The sequence below is a fragment of the Lacerta agilis genome, chromosome 6 (assembly GCF_009819535.1).
Source record: "Lacerta agilis isolate rLacAgi1 chromosome 6, rLacAgi1.pri, whole genome shotgun sequence".
NCBI classification, from domain to species: Eukaryota; Metazoa; Chordata; class Lepidosauria; order Squamata; family Lacertidae; genus Lacerta; species Lacerta agilis.
This window is the reverse complement of record NC_046317.1, coordinates 76,388,364-76,405,899: the sequence shown is the minus strand read 5'-3', so window position 1 is coordinate 76,405,899 and position 17,536 is coordinate 76,388,364. Positions and strand designations below refer to the sequence as shown.

The window sequence follows — 17,536 nt, the reverse complement described above, 5'->3', positions numbered from 1 at the left end:
AAGGTTTCAGCCTCTGCTCACTGACAAAGACCAGAGTGTGCTTCCCTTTATCTCTGCATTCCCAGGGTACTGCTTAGAGTTCTCCTGGATTCAAATTCTTGCTCAGCTATGAATATCACTTGGTGGCATTGGAGAATCTTTCAGTATACCTACTGATTTATGAAATCATTTGTGTCCCACCTTTCATTCCTAACAAGGACCCCCAAGATGGCTAACAATTAAAATTAGAATTAACACTTCCGGCTGGCGACGCCATAGCGGGTGGTCGGGGCTGCTTCGGCTGCGAGGCGCCCGATCCATCCCGGGGGTTAGGAGCCCCGCAACCGCAAAGCGGGGCTCCGGTTGGGGTGCGGGAAGAGCGTCCCGCACCCTGGGCTCCCCGGCTGCGCCCACGGAGGCTCCGAACCCTTCCCTTGCCCCCCCTGTAAAGGGGGAGTGGGGGTGAAGGGACAACGGAGCCGGGCTTACGGGGATATGCCCCAACCGGGATGCAAATGCGGCGACAAAGCCCGCGGTGAGCGTCTTAGTTCTACCTTTGAAGAATGGAGCCAAAGGAACCCGGTGGTTGTGAGTAATTAATTTGACCAGAAATCGAGCTTTTGGAACGATCCGGGGGGAAGGAGAAAGGCAGCCTGCCTTCTTCCCTTCGAGTTAAAGAAGCTAACCAATTTGAGCAACTGCTGCTACAGGACTGCTACAATGTGCTTAAAATTGATACATGAGACTGGCAAACTTTTTTCTTGGGAAGTAAATTAGTGGAAAATATCTCCATTTAAAGTTGCGGTATCTGCGCTCCAGTTTAGGAAAATGGCGATGAACAGAGAGGCAGGAGTAGAAATTTGATACTCACTTCCTCCCCCTCTACCAGTATGTTGGGCTTCGTCCTTGAACTGGTACTGAACTCTGGACTAACGGACGAACAGAGGCTCACTGCTTTGAAGGTGGAACTGCTGTACAGGAAAGTCAAAGTCTTGTGTGGGGGTCTGAAAGAGAACCAATTGCCCACAGAGGAGGCTTTTAAAACTTTTAACACTTTGGAAGAAAGTCTTGCCAAAGAGCTGAGAGGATGTCTGGGAAGATGGAGAGAAATGAGTGAGCTACTTCGGAGAAGAAACTCGCCTTTTGGGGGTGGCAGTCCCAAGGCGACGGTAAGATTTGTTATATCCAGTCCCCGAGGTGTGAGCTCGGGGGCCAGGGACAGAGAATTATGGTTTTTACAAGAAGAAAAGGAATGCTACAAAGAACCGGAGAAGCTGAGAGACGACGAGATGGACATCCTGGAGCTCGTGGCAAGGAGAGTTTTGGACTGTGCCTGGATCTGTGGACGCTTGGAAATTCAGGGAAATTCAGTGTTGAGGCCACCAGGAGAAGAATAATGGACAGAGGGGGTGTGGGGTGAAACACTAAGTAAAATTTGAAGTAGCCTGTCATGGAATTTTGAAATCGGAGGGTGAATACTGTCAACAATTTTTCTGTTTTATTTTTTGTTTGAATATGAAAGGAGATATTTTGAGTTACTATGTTATTAGCAGCAGTTTAAAGGATAGAAGAGATAGATATGATATAAATGATTGGTGAAGATTTCAATGGAAGAAGAATTATGATGAGATATTACTACGATGATGCATTGTTAGTTAAATGTTGAATATATAATTGTGTGTAACTATATAATTGAATTTGAATTTCAGGAGAAATGGTTATAAAATAGATTAAGGATATGAACTCGAAGGAGAAAGGGCAGGGGAAGTCAATGGTCAAGATATGGAAATAGAAATTTTCTTTTTAAAGAAAAGATGCAACAAGAAAACTTGACACTGTTTGTATTTGTTTTATCAATGTATTTGTTTTGTATTTGTTTAATTGTAGGTGTGGGTGTGGGTATATGTTGTTATAAGAAAAAGGTCAATAAATTCTTATAAAAATAAAAAATAAAATTAGAATTAACGCTTATAATGCAATATCATCTAAACTAAGGCAAACTGAGATAATACCTATCTCACAGGGTTGTTGTCTGGATAAAATGAGAAGGTCCCATATGTGTTGTTCTGACCTCTTGTGGGGGGGAGCTATATTAGTGCAATCACCATAATACAACGTCCATATTGATGCCCCTGGCTTTTCCATGTGCAGCGGAAAAGAAGGAGATCAACAGCATTAGGAAGCACCTCTGGAAGTTACTATCTGTGAAGAGACTGGATTGCAGAGCTAATCGAAGTGTTTGGCTAGACAGCTACAAACAGCACTTGGTGGACCTTGGAGTAGATGAAAATATGCAGACAAGAGCAATGCTGTTGCAGCTCTGGAGTACTCAGGTAGGAAATGCCACCATCCCACTTCCTCAGTCGACACTTTTCTTTTGGAGTTTAAATTGTAGGCCTGACTCTCCACTTCCAAACTTCCATACAACCTCAATTTTTATAAAAATCATGAATGGGTGAAGTTAGGAACATGTACATTTTAATCTAAAGGCCTATCATTAATGTAAATGTAGCACGTGAATGTGATTGCTGCATTTGTATATAGGTTCTCTGATATTTACTAATTTATGAACACCTGTTGCCAAAGAGCTATTAGTGTTTTGACAGTGACATTCTGCTAGTTGGAACACAAGGTTTGCATGCAGATGGTCTCAGGTTCAATCCCTGGCATCTCCAGTTAGGGCTTAGGAGGTCACTTAAAATACCGGTAATACCGACCGAGAACAAGAAGTATAACAATGTGATAACATAATATTGTATATAAACAGCAGAATGTGTCATTTGATGTAATAAACCAGAAATGGTAGTTGAGGGAAGTTAACAGGGAGGGGGGGGGAATTGGAAAATGTATGTTTATATGTTTAACAATGATAGTGGATATTTGTTTTGAGAAAAGAAAATTAATAAAAATTATTTTTAAAAAAAATACTGACCAACTGGATAGCACAGCTGTTTAGAGCGTCTTGCTGATAACGCCAAGGTTGCAGGTTTGAGCCCCATATGGAAAAGCTGCATATTCCTGCATTGCAGGGGGTTGGACTAGATGATCCTCAGGGTACCTTCCAACTACAGTGGTACCTTGACTTACGAATTACTCGACATACGAATTTTTCGACTTACGAATGAAAAAAGTGCCCGCACGCCTACGAATTTTTCAACATCCGAAGGACATCCGTTGGCAGTTTTAGATGGGGTTTACTCGACTTACGAATTTTAGATCCGGTTTACTCAACTTACGAATTTTTCCGAATTTTTCATTTCCAATGCATTCCTATGGGGAAATCGTTTTTTTCGACTTATGAATTTTTCGACCTACGAATGTGCATTCGGAACGGATTAAATTCGTAAGTTGAGGTACCACTGTATATGATTCTGTTACTTTGATGGGCTAAAGCCTGACTTGGTATAAAATGGTTTACTATATTCCTAGGGGAGTATCAGTAGTGGCAGAAGAACATTGTATTCAGGAGCCCCTAATCAGTTTCCAGAGGAACCTTTTTGAGCACACTCTGAAAACCACTGCATGCAGCTTGCTTTTCTGCTTCTTCCACCTGTAAACTCCCCCCCCCCTGCACACACACACACACATTCCACACGCATTAGTGCATCTGCCCCAAATGACATTGCACTCTACGGCTTCCTTACAGCTTCCTTAGATGACAGGAATTTTCTGGAATGCAGTCTCCAAGGAGGTGGAAGAGACTTTATTCCACCACCACCCCGAAAAGCACGAATAAGCGCATTTGCTTGCAACATGAATGATTAAAAACCTTGTGCACTTTGTCCCCTCCTTTAAATGCCTGCCCTTTAATTAAAAGAGCAGTCGCCCTCCTTGAAAAGTTGTGCGGAATAAACTTGCCTCCTCATCTCCAAAAACAGCATGAATTATGTATGCCCTGTGCTCCTCTCTGTTAGGTTTAATGTACTGTAGATGCACTTTCTATCAGCGATGGTGCTATATTGCATTTCACTTAATCATCACAATTTTAAAAAGAAAAGCAGAGGAAAAGTACACAAAACCTGGTCCATCAGATATTTTATTTACCCTTGATTTTCCATGGAGTGTATTTTCCAGATTCTAAAATAGATTTGCCATCCTGGGTGCAAAGGGACAGGTAGGAAACTTTCCTATGCAAAGACAACCTGTTTCTATAATTAGGGAACTCTGAAACCCTCTTCAAAATTTCACCCGCTACATGATTATGATTGTGCATGGAGGAGAATGGAGATGAGCTCACCAGCTCCATCCTTTTATGTCCGCAACTTTCCATGGCTCGGGAACTGAACTTCTTTGGCAAGCAACCTTCTCTACTTGTGTCAACTCTCCACACATTTTGAAAGCCTGGAAGACCAGGGTTCTAGATTATACAGTGCATGTGTACAGTAGGCTCCTTGCTACAGAAATTCAGCCCTAGACATGTGGAGGGCTATGGAGTCAAGTGACAAGAACATGATGGAGGGGGCATGTTCAAGCTAGATGCTAAAAACTCGAGCGGAGCTGAAACTGTCCCTTGCATGATTCCAGTTACATGGAAGAGATGCACTTCCAAAGAGGGATTGAGTTCTCAGCTGTCCATGTTGCACTGATGGTCAAACTCTCACTCCAGGCTCAACATATTTAGGAAGAGGAAGAAGAAGAGTTTGGATTTGATATCCCGCTTTTCACTACCCAAAGGAGTCTCAAAGCGGCTAACATTCTCCTTTCCCTTCCTCCCCCACAACAAACACTCTGTGAGGTGAGTGGGGCTGAGAGACTTCAAAGAAGTGTGACTAGCCCAAGGTCACCCAGCAGCTGCATGTGGAGGAGCGGAGACGCGAACCCGGTTCCCCAGATTACGAGTCTACCGCTCTTAACCACTACACCACACTGGCTCTCAGTGGGGGCTTAATATTGTAAACAGGCCATGGGGGTGAGGGGGGCAGCCTGCCCCGGGTGCTATCTGGGGGGGGGTTGACATCGTGGCCCCCCTCCCCCCGGGACACTCGGCACTCGCGCACCCCTGGACGTGCTCTGCTTGCCGCGCTTGCCCCAGGACGCATGCCGCTTGCTGCACACCCACACCCACATGCGCCCTGCTCCCTGGGACGCACGCCATGCCCCCTAGGATATGCACCATACCCCCTGGGACGTGTGCAATCCACGCCCCCAGATGTACGCCACCCCCGGTGCTGGAGCAGGTAGATTTGCCACTGCCTGGAATTGTAGCTGGGACCTTTTGCGTTCGACTTTCCTGGCACTTTTTCTCCATATGGCCATTGGCTGCAGCAAGCTTAATGATGTGTATGTATACAAGCCAACCTCATAAGCTAAACAAAGCACAAGATTAGAGCAAAAGCTGTGAGGTTTAGGAAAAATTGGGGGGGGAGCAAATATCTCACGTTTCCCTTTTTTTACTTCCTTTTGCTTTGTTCAGCCTTTAGAGAGCAGTATAACCATCCTTTTACAGCTCGTTCCTGTAGTTAAGATTGCTAGAAGCCTTGTTTTTGAACAAGAAGTGAGATATAGGAATTGTATAGAGAGAAAGGGATGTGCTGTGGATCAGTAAAAGGACACACACCATGCACGCAAAAGGTCTCGCGTTCCATGTCTGGTAAGGCATGTGAGAAGGCAGTGATTTCTGTTCCAACCTGTACTCATCACAATCTGTTCTGCTTCTATTCTGCAGCACTTTGGTTTCCACCAAATACTACATTATTATTCACCATGCTGTCTGCTATGGCTGAATTTATGTCATAATTTCTGTTACCATTATCACCATTCAACCATGCTTGGTTCGGGTGCGTGAGCTCTGGCACACCGAAACCCTGAGGAAAACTTACATAATTTGCATATTTATGAAACCTTCCTAACTTTTATTCATTGTAATGTAAGGGCGGTAGATTGAGATGCAAAGTTATCCCCCCCCCAACACACACACTCCATCCAAACTCTCTCCAGCATAGTCACTGAGGGGGTTGAGATTGCCCTGCAACTGGTGCCCATTGATTTCAACAGGTCTGCTCTAAGTATGACATGGGTACAAGCCTTCATGTTCTGCTTCCAGCTTTGATTCAACTATATGCCTAAATTCACACGGCTCGTCCAGGCTCCTCCTGTTGTTGTCTTCCTGACAAAAGAATTGTCAGATGCTTTGAGTTTCTGAAGGAGCCGATTAGGTCTGGGAATACTACCATTAATAATGCACAAGTGCTTAAAAGGTATTTATCAGCCTTTCAGGGCAATCCTTCCAGAACCGTCCTCTTGTTAATTTACTTTCATGTTATGGGTGCAATTGGTGTTCTTTACAAACGAAAATGATATTTACAGCAACTTGTGTTTGGTTTCCATATGTTGTTGTATGATGCTTTATTGATTCATGAGTTGTTGTTGTTGTTGTTGTTGTTGACACTGTTGTTGTTGTGTTTATTTTTAGAGTAATGCAGGGCCTGCAGTTTTTTGGCTTCTCCTGTTTCTTTTAAAATACCCTTCAGCCATGGCAGCAGTTCAAGGTGAAATGGAAGGAATCTTTCGAAGTAGAAGACAAAAAATTGGACAAATGCATGGAATCAGCCAAGAGATTTTAGACTGCACACCCATTTTTGGTTAGTAATCTCATATTTGGAGCCAGCCTCAGGCAATTTGATACTTTCAATGAAACTTTTTTTAAAAAAACAAACATGTTAATCATTATTACCTGTATATCCTGCCTTTGCTCCAGAGAGCAAGATAGCATATATGGTTCTCCCCATCCCCATTTTTTTTTTTTTTTTTTTTTGCCTCAACAATCCTGTGAGGTAGGTTAGGCTAAGAAATGGTGTCTGGGTCTAGGTCACCCTGTGAGTTTCATGGAGAAGAGTGGATTTGAACTCTGGTCTCCCAGGTCCTAGCCCAATACCCTAAACATTAGACCACACTAGCTCACAGCAGTACCACTGGCTCCTGGAGTCCCTGCATCCATCCCATGTGCCTTTTTGACATCCAATTTCCCTTCACATATGGACCCAGGACCACCAGATTCTCTACTGTCCCCTACATTTCTGTGGTCTGAGTTGCACTGTTTCCAAATACCACTATCATGGTTATAGCTGTCTCCATGTGCTGCCCAGTTACTCAGTCTTTCTGAATCTGTGCAGAGCCAGCCCTATCATTAGAAAGAGTAAGGCAATCATCATGCCTACATACTTAAAGCAGGATCCCTGCTTCAGACCTTTAGCCTCAACATGTGGTGGTCATGAGGGGGCATAATGGTGGGGGCAAGGAAAGCATCTTCCCCCTCAGACAACTGTAATCACCAGAGGAGAGAACAACTGAAGCGGCCTAATATCTGCACTTCTGTGCAGGAAACGGTACATAATTCTCATATGATGGCGCCTGCTCAAGTATTCCATTACATGTGTCCTGTTTCAGTCATGCTGGGAACCTACAGGGAGCTGAGCAAGACTTGGAAGGACTGGTTTTGAATGGGAGACCATCAGAAGCTGGTGTTACCATTAAACTTTACAGGACCTTGGACAGGTCCTAGGCACCCACAAATTGCTTCAACAATGCTCACATAACCAACTGAGGTCCTAAGTCATGGTGGTGGCCTCTTCAGTGCTTGGGCACAACCCTGGTTTGAGAACCCTGGTATTCTCCTGGTATGATTTCTCATCCAAGAGGTTAGAGGACTTGGGGTCCATGACAAGTCAGTGGAGCTCCTCATTAGAGGAGCCTGAGACTACTTCAGGGGTAGAGTCAGACATCAAACCTCCCTATGCAGGGTGATCCATGGAGTGTTATTAATTACTGGGTCTAAGGCTCACTTGGGAAGTGCAGGATCCCCGAGGAAGACTCATATCTGTGGAAGCCTCAATCAATATCTGAAGTGCAATAAGTTGGCTGGCACTCAATACCTCTTTCATTCACTCTCACTCCCCTAAATTTCTCTGAAATGCACATCTAAATTGCTGCTGAGCCTCCCCTGCAAGATTTATGTGAATGTGTGGTTATTCTTAGTGTGTAGTCGTAAAGGGAAGAAAAATACTTCTTCATTAGCATCTTCCGAATGTAGGACTCCAACATGTACTTATGTAATCATTGCACAAGCGTCCGATTCAACATCAAATTTATTTGTATCTCTCAAGAGAAGTAAGGTTGTGCCTAATGCTCATGGGTGAATATTTCTGGCATACAAAGGTCACATTCTACACCTCCCCCTCCCAAATCTGTCCCTTTTCAGATTGGTTCACTGTCCCTCTGTGGAGCTGCTTCGGCACCATTTTTTAAATCCTCATTCTTGTTGGCTGCCTGATCCAGCCAGTCAAGGAGCACAAAGCCAGCATGGTATCACAGTGCCACATAACCAATCAGGGCTGGCTACGTGATGATGTCATCAATCCAATTAGAGTGGCAGCCATGCCTGCTGCCCTCCCTTTGAATGGGCAACAGTCTTTGTCATATTTTGCAGAGCCTCCCAAGCTATCACAAAGTCCCTTCAACCCCCCCCCCCCCCCGCATCTCATTGGGCAATGGAAGAATGCCCAAATTTCCTCGTTGTCTTTTGGAGGAACACTGAGATAATTAAGGTGTCGATTTACACAGCATTTCTAACTGATGGTGGACTTTAAAATCCCTAGTTTAGTCATCTCTTCCCTTCCAAATGTGGAGAAAAAGTGGTGCAGCGTTGCCAACATTGTGACCAGAACTGAGAAATCTAAAAGACAACAAGGTACCCCTAGACCACCATGTCCTTTCATTAGATGACTCCTTAGGCACAAGGAGTATTTTAAGTCACTACACCTTGTTCCAAGCACTGCAACTCCTACATTTGCACCATAGTGCCCTTGTCACCGACCATGTTTCCTTAAAGAGGAATGTTCATTAACTCTGTTCAAAACTGCTATTAAAACAGGGTTGATTTGTCCCGGCAGTGACACATTTTCACACCATTCTTCCTGCTAAAGATCAGCATATGCCGTGTAAGGACCTTTTTTCAGCTGCTAGGGAAGATGGGCAATAAACCTGTTCAAACCAAGAATGTTCAAGGAGGCTAAGACTCTAAGTACTAAGCACAACTGCTTGGAAGTAATTGTCCTGTGGCAAAAAAAGAAAAGAAAAGAAAAAGCTCCAAAACTGCATTGCTTCAGACTGCTGGTGGGGACTGCATGACTGAATGCCCCCTTTGAACAAAAAATCCTTACGCAAATCAGAAGATCCACACTATACACTTAAAGCATATTCCATGCACAAACTACAGCTCCCAGTATTCCCAGTATTTTTGAGGGGGAGGAGCCACTTGCTTTAAATGTGTGGTGAATAGCCTTTTAATGTATGGTGCGGATCTGCCCATAGAGAAGTAAGTAGTTTATTGGGGAGAAAAATCCTAGCCTAGCTTTCACCCTGTCATGAAGTTTTCTATGTACAGGATTTGATATTCATTCACTCACTCATTCATTCATTCATTCATTCATTTATAAAGGGTCATTCCATTCTTTCCCAGCTAGAAATTGTAGCGGTCTAGTTCAGGAACTTTTTGACCTTACTATAAACTAGTTTTTTCTAAACAGCCTTTAAATTCTGGTTCCATAGGGAGCTCGAAGAGATATGAATTGTTTCCCCCACTTTCATTTTATCCTCACAACATCCATGTCGGATAGGTCACCCAGCACATTTCATGGCTGTGTAGGGAATTAAAACCTGAGCCACATGTCTCCAGACTTTACTTTCTGGCAGTGACCCCATACTGGCCTCCCACACAGTTAAAGAACACAAACCTGTGTTCTTAAATAATTGGAGGGAGTTCTTAAGTCTTTGAGATATAGGTACGGGGTATGAATGGTCGTAGTGCTGTGAGATAAGTATAGTACAATATAGTAATTATTATTATTTTAAAATATATATACACATACCATTTTCAGCCATCAAGATGGATTTAAAGGTAGAACACTAGAAATCTAATGTCGTGAAACAGAATATCTTTCAAACAAACAATAAAACTTAGGCTATGTATGTTATTTGGTATAACGTATTAAAATGTGGAAATGTACTGTTATGCTCTAAACTGTAAGGAATGGGGCGGTGGCTTTATAAAGAAAAGGAGGGGAATAGTACACACCTGCTGTTTGCACTTAATGTATTTGCAGCAGGAAACATTGGTGTAACCATGATGTACCTCTGGCAAATGTAAGGAATAGCAAATAGAAGGTATCTAACGGGCTGGCAAATGTAATAGAAGGAATCTAAGGAACAGAGGATGTTGCTTTATACTAAGTCAAGACCCTTCCTCCATCTAGCTGAGTACAGGACCGGTGCTAGGGCTTCTTGCGCCCTAGGCGACCCACCTTCTGCTGCCCCCCGCCAAAGCCTGCTTTAGCGGGAGGTGGGGGGGGTGGAGAGGCAAGCAGCAGTTTCTCCGCTGTAGCAGAGAGCTGCTGCTCGCCCATCCCGCCACCCACCCCCCGCCAAAGCCTGCTTTAGCGGGAGCCGGTGGTGGTGGTGTAGGGGGCAAGCAGCACTTCTCCGCTACAGCGGAGAAGCTGCTGCTAGCCCATCCCGCCCAAGCCTGGCCAGCGCCCCCTCCATTTTGGCGCCCTAGGCAATTGCCTAGTTCGCCTAAATGGACACGCCAGCTGTGGCTGAGTAATACACTGACTGGTAGTGGCTATCCCAGATTACAGACAGAGGGTCTTTCTCCCAGCCCCACCAGGAAATGCCCAGGATTGAACCCAATACTTTCTGCATGCAAAGCATGTTCTGTACCATTGAGCTACAGCTGCAAGGCTCTTCCTTTTTCACTGTCGGGGGGGGGGGCAGGACTAGACTCCTTATCGCTTTTCCTTAGCTGCCAGTTCAGTTTCTCAGGAAAGAGTAGGCAATCTTGCATTTCCTAAAGGATATCTCATGGTGGAATTTTCTTAAGTGAATTTGCAGTGTTAGAAAAGTGAGCCATCTCCTTGGCACACAGAGATAAAGGCAGCTGCTCCTACCTTTGCTCCTTTGCATGTTTATTGGATGCAGTAATTTCCCCCCCCCCCTTTGCTTCTCCCGTTTGTACAGACAGCGCATTGAATGAAATGCTACGTTTGACAGCAGCTCCTTTCATCACCAGAGAGGTCCTTCAAGACATGTGTCTGAAACTGGCAGACGGCAGAGAGTACAGCCTGAGAAAAGGAGATAGGCTTTGCCTCTTTCCATTTGTAAGCCCTCAAATGGACCCTGAAATTTATGAGGAGCCAGAGGTAAAGATGCACTGTTTTGAATCATGTCCCTCCTGACAGTTTCCTCCACAGATTCCTTTCACTGCGTAGCTTATTTAAACCCAATGGGTCAAGTATTGTGACAGTGCCATGTGCAGCATCCTTAAGACCACAAGAAGATCCTGCTGGCTCTGGCTTCACAGGACATCTCGCAGGCCATTATAAGGAAAATGGATGTTAGACAAGATGGGTCTTGGATATGATCTAGCAGGGCTCCTCTTATGTCCTTAAGCACATTCTATATGAAATGTGTTGCTTGACAGGAGTGCCAAGGCAGACATAGAAAAACAGACTGTCCTTTTGCAATTCATCATTTGGACATACTGGTCTCACTAATCTCTCAGCCTGCCATGTGAAATAGTGGGGAACAACAGAGAGAGGGCAAAAGTCCCCATGGTTTGTGGATGTCACATACACTGTATCAGCTTGGCTGGCAATGATGAAATCCTCCATCCATAAGTGCCTGAGCTGTTACTGTCAACACCGATCTGGCTCACCTGTTCCACCCTTGGTAGCACTCCCTGGAATTACTCTTGTGATAGAAATCTTAATGGATCTACACCGCCATTTCAAGTTGGATATTAGATATGCCAACAAGCCATGATCTCCTTGTATCCAAATCACAAAGAGCTGCTGGTTCACATAAACATATGGACAACCCGTGGTTTTCCTACACCTGATTATTCTGTCTTTGGTGACTGGCTGCTGAATGGGTGAACTGATTTGATTGGAGGGAAAGATGGCGTTGGGTGATGACAAAATTTCCACCGGTGACGTTAGATCTGAAGTGGCTCATTCACACACGCAGCGTCTGTTGGTTTTACAGTCACGTGTGAACCTGCTCAGGTAATACGTGTCCCTCAAAAATTGGCTGTTGGGACCAATTCCAGGAGTAAAAATAATAACTCTCTGGATGTAAAAATAGAACGATGTAATCCAGGAGTTCCCAAACTGTGGTTCCTGGACCACCAGTGGTCTACGAGATTTATTTAAGTAGTCCATGGCATATCTGAATGAAATATTCATACCAATTTTAATTGTATTTTTATTGCTTATTTTACAATTACACTGGCTGCAACAGGCAGAAAAATAATTAATGGTCTGCCAAGACTATTAGTAATTTTCAAATGGTCCGGGGGGTGGGGTGGGGGGGGGCAAATTTCAAGAACCACTGATGTAAAGAGTGCTAACTGGTGAGTGGAATTCCTTTTTGGCTGTTGCTGTGACAATCTAAGGCACTTCTTTAATATATCAATGAATTTCTCCTTCTCTATCTTCCTACCTCCCTCGCACCAGCAGCACGTTAATTTTATCTTTGTTAACAAAGAATCAAACTGGGATTGCTTCCTCTTATGAACAGCCTCCCAGGGACCATTCTGGCAGAAACGATGCTGATATTATTGTAACTCAAGTCTCATTAAATTATTGTTTGTAAGGTTGTACGAGGCTCACCTGCCTCTCAATTAGCAAGTAAATTCCTGTGTTCTATTTCAGGATCCAAAAAAAAAAAAACCCAACAAAAAAACCCAACAACATGTTTTAAAGTATTTCTCAAAATGCTCATCAGTGCTTTACATGACAGATTTAATTTGGAGCAAGCAGAGACTCTCTGAGTAAGCTTAGAAAAAAGTAAAGTTGTTAACCTTAATTGCAATTAAATGTTCCACTTTTACAACATTAAGCTTCCAGGCATCTATCATTTGAGAGCAAACATCTTTCAGCTCCCCAGGCATTTCCATCCCCTGCTAAAGAATCCAGATGTAGATTTTGTAGAGAAGGAAATGGTGTAGAGGAAGGGTGTAGAGGAGGTTCTGGCTTTGAAATGTTGTTCCATTTTTCCCCATTCCACTCCCAAGGACAGCCAAAGAGACTTAGACTGAGCATCAATACATCCAACAGCCAATTCTAAATGCTATTCCTCCTTTGTCATAGAATGGGCCTCAGGCAGACAACTGGCTAGAAGAAATCAATGCATCAAAGATGCATTTACTTCCATTTGCCCCCAGGAAACCCCCATTAATTTTAACAGAGTTTGTGGAGGAAAGCTAACTGTGGATTTCCCCGGTGTTGCCACTCTAAGTTTCCTCTTGTATCTTGTGACTGAAAAGGGTGCAACAGGGGTAACTAATATGATGTTCTCCAGATGTTGTTGGACATCAGCACCAGCCAGCAAGGAATTATGGGAGTTGTAGTCCAATGACATCTGAAGAACACCACATAGGCTATCTCTAGTCTACAAACCAAGGATGGCCATGTAAACAATGTGCCTTGTCACCGGAACTTTTATTCTTTTATTATTGTATGTATAGATCTATATCTATATATCATCTCTATCTCTATCTCTATCTCTATCTCTATCTCTATCTCTATCTCTATCTCTATCTCTATCTCTATCTCATCTTCCAAACAGATTCCTGCCCATGACTCAAAATCCTTGTGCTCTGCATTTTTTATGTTTCCTAAAATAAACATTTGCTCACTTTGAACCTCTTCCCCCCCCCCCCTCCCAGAAATTCAGATATGACCGATTCCTCAATTCAGATGGCACAGAAAAAACAGATTTCTATAAAGGAGAGAAAAGCCTCAAGTATTACTCCATGCCATGGGGAGCAGGAATAAATGTCTGTATCGGAAAGTTCCTTGCAGTCAATAGCATCAAACAGTGAGTGAATTTGTCATGTTGATATAATGACTGCCTCTCGCAATAATTTCGATCGTAAGAAGCTAGCGCTGGCTTGTAACAGAAAATGACAGCATGGCGTTTACTCAGAAGTAAGTCCCACAGTGGTTGATAGGGATTACTCCCTAGTAAGTAGCATTGCAGCCCAGGACTGGCCATGATGGCTGGGGACCAGTGAGAGTTAGAGTCCATCAACATCTGAAGAACCACAGGTTCCATACCTCTGGCCTGTCTGAAATGCTGGAAAGTTAGTCAGTGTAGACTTGCCTGGTCCTCAAGCTGGTGCCCCCCCCCCGGATCTTTGGACTACAAGTTCCACCATTGCTGGCAATTGGTTATGCTGGCTGGGGCTGAGGGGGACTGGAGCACAACAACATTTGGAGGGCTCCAGGTTGGCGAAGGCTGGCGTAGACAGTATTGAGGTGGACCAATATGGCAGCTTCCTATCCCATACAGGATTCCCAGTCACATGGAAGGGGCCCTGTGCATGTAGGCACATTGCAGGGAGATGCGCAACCAACACATGTAGGGTGGGGGCGGGGACAGAGCCTGCTCCTAGCCGACCTCCCAGCCATATGCATAGTTCAGAGGAACAGCTTACATTGTTATTAATTCAATTTATGAGCTGCTTGACACATAAGGACTCTCCAAGTGACTTACCGAATTTCAAAAGCATAAAGCATGGCATGAAGTCAGGGAAAAAACTAACAACGTATTGCAATAAAAGCTGTACAATAGCCTATAAAATAAACCCAATAAAACAGCAGCGCAAATGTTCCATCAATATAGAGAAAAACCATTGGAGTTCTGTCAAGCACGGAAGACAGATTTCCCATTCCTTTGCTGTCCTGGATTTCCAATCAGATACTTAAGCATGCTTTAAAAAATTTCTCCTGAGTTAGCAGGTTGACACTGGCAACTATCTAGACAAATGGTTGTGTGTACAGTGCTTTAAGTTATTATTCAGTAACCTGTGGGGCTGGCTCCAGCTTGAATATACTTAGTACAGCTCCTCCCCCTGCACAGGTAGACAGACCCCTTTGGAAGGTTTGTCTAGTGATGTTGGTCCTAAAATTGGTGCCAGGCACCTGCTATTTCTCACCTTGATTCCAAGGTAGCACTGCTCAAGGGGGATTGTGGGAAATTTAAATGGAAGCTGCCTGGTCAACCAGCACTGCACATCTGCAGAGGATGCAGAGGAAGTTAGAGGTTCCAGAGAGTTCAAGGCAGTGATCAAATGTGATGTGCCACCTTTCAGCTCATGGTCACAATCCTGCAAAGTTAGATGTCCACAAATTGATAGAAAGACCCACATTGGCTCCCAGTATGTTTCCAAGTACAATTCAAAGTGTTGGTGCTGACCTTTAAAGCCCTAAACAGCCTCAGCCCAGTATACCTGACGGAGCATCTCCACCCACATTGTTCAGCTCTGAGGGCCTTCTGGCGGTTCCTTCACGGCGAGAAGCGAAGTTACAGGGAACCAGGCAGAGGGCCTTCTCGGTAGTGGCGCCCGCCCTGTGAAACACCCTCCCATTAGATGTCAAGGAAATAAACAACTATCTGACTTTTAGAAGACATCTGAAGGATGCCCTGTTTAGGGAAGTTTTTAATGACTGATGTTTAAATGTATTTTTAATATTTTGTTAGAAGCCGCCGAGAGTGGCTGGGGAAATCCAGCCAGATGGGCGGGGGTATAAATAAATTATTATTATTATTATTATTATTATTATTATTATTATTATTATTATTATTATTTTGTGAGCCTTCTATTTGCTACAATCTCAGTGCCTCCAGACTGTCAGTATTTTGCGGTAGAGATTCAAGCACACCCCAGGAGATGCAGGTTTACACAGTTGAAGTAGATTAAACCACCCAGTTGCCCTAGTGCCACAAATCCACTTTGGAAAGTGACAGGGAATTGCACTGAAAAGTATGGGATGGGCATGTCATTAGCAGGAAGATGTGTGAACACCCTGAAGGCAAATCAGGATGAATGCAGGTTCAATGCTCATTATCACATTAACTGTCCTGCAAACAAATAAGAATGAATGCTCAATGAAGACTGGATATGATTTAACTTCCTCTTAAGCTTTGGTGCAAGCAAATCAGGAAGAATGCTCAACTAATATGGAGGAGCCCTAGGTGTGATCAGATGCCACCCACATCTGTCTTGAATAATTTAAAATGAGCAGGTCACAGGATTTTCATGTTTATCTAAACCAAACCATACCAAGCGGTCAGTTGTCATCCATTTATTTTTCCACGGAAAGAAAGGTTAGGTAGCATTGCTAAGCCATTGTAGGCAGCAGATTTGATTCCATTAGAAGAAAATCATACAAGCTTATCACACTGTTTTATGCACACTTATCTGGGAGTGAGGCCCATTGAACACAGGGGAAGCTATTTCTGAGTAGACATGCCTACAAGATTACTTTGTATGGCTTCAACCTATGCACACTTATTCAGGAGTAAGCTCCTCTAGACTATACTGTTAAACTGTAGTTTCCATTACAGTTAAGAGCTACCGGATAAAACAGAACTTTCTTCATGCTGTATCTGTGCATCTTACAAAATCGGAATTGCCGGAATGCTCTATTTAAAGTATTGCTCTCCTGGTTTATATTCATACTACCTATCTTACATTTAAAAAGTACAGAGCCAAGATCTTGGAGGCCACTACTTCCATCTTTCTCTCCCTCCCTACCCAACAGGCTTCTTGGCATGGGGGGCAGCGGTGGGGGGGGGATAGATTGATCTTGCCCAAGGTCTAACTGATAGCTCACCAAATGCTTTTGTAAGAATGCATGAAATCAGGCCCAGGGCCACATGTCACATTCCTGTCTTTGGCCCTACTGACCAGATTCCCCCCCCCCCCTTCTCATTTCAGGTGTGTTTTCCTCCTCTTAAGCTATTTTGATTTGGAGCTGAAAGATCCCAATGCAACAATCGTAGCCTTTGACAAGGAAAGATACGGCTTTGGAATGTTGCAGCCAGAGAAAGATGTCATCATTCGATATAAACTGAAAGCTCAGTAAAATTGTACATTTCTTCCCCTTATCGTCAAGCTATTCTGGATATCTCTTCATGTTCTGCGAGAAAACAGCTGCTCACTGGTTTCAGCTGAAATTTATTTTGACATGGCATGGGTTGCTAAGGTATATTTTTATGTTATAGCTACAAAGAGGGCATAATAAATTGTTCTCTGTGGCATCTGCAAGCTGTTCATTTGCAAAAGCTAACCAGATGGCTATTGGCGCCCCTTCAGACAGGTGTTTTCTGCAACATGTCATTGACTCAATAACAGTGGTGAGCTTATACCGGACCAATCCATACATCATTCTCCTTTCTTCTTTTGTGATGCTGCCACAATGCCATCTGGGGGCGCATTCTTACATTATACTGCAACAAAAGTGGAACGTTTAAAAAACCCAACAACCTTGACAGCATTTGATGTATAAAAAGTTACAGGATTTCATCAGGAAACCGCAGGGCATGTACCTGTTACAAGCAAAGCATTATGTTTCCCCAAAACATTTCCATGCTCAAACTGTCAAAAGTAGGAGCATGTGTAACTGCCCTGATACCATCACCATGGATGCATGATAGCAAAAGGAGCCCTTGGTGAGTTTCACCACACCATTGCAGGCCAATATGTTGTATATCC

The 17,536-nt window shown here is 43.8% G+C and overlaps 1 protein-coding gene across 1 annotated transcript in view; it reads left to right on the top strand.

Annotated features, from left to right (window-relative positions):
- The window catches only part of PTGIS (prostaglandin I2 synthase), a 78,963-nt gene extending 62,033 nt beyond the window's left edge, over window positions 1–16,930 (top strand). Inside the window, exons 6-10 of the mRNA XM_033153517.1 lie at window positions 2,131–2,312; window positions 6,392–6,560; window positions 10,993–11,174; window positions 13,703–13,854; window positions 16,760–16,930. Of these exons, the coding sequence (XP_033009408.1) occupies window positions 2,131–2,312; window positions 6,392–6,560; window positions 10,993–11,174; window positions 13,703–13,854; window positions 16,760–16,907 (833 nt within the window). The 3' untranslated portion in view covers window positions 16,908–16,930. The remainder of the gene's footprint in view (window positions 1–2,130; window positions 2,313–6,391; window positions 6,561–10,992; window positions 11,175–13,702; window positions 13,855–16,759) is intronic.
- The last annotated feature ends 606 nt before the right edge of the window (window positions 16,931–17,536 follow it).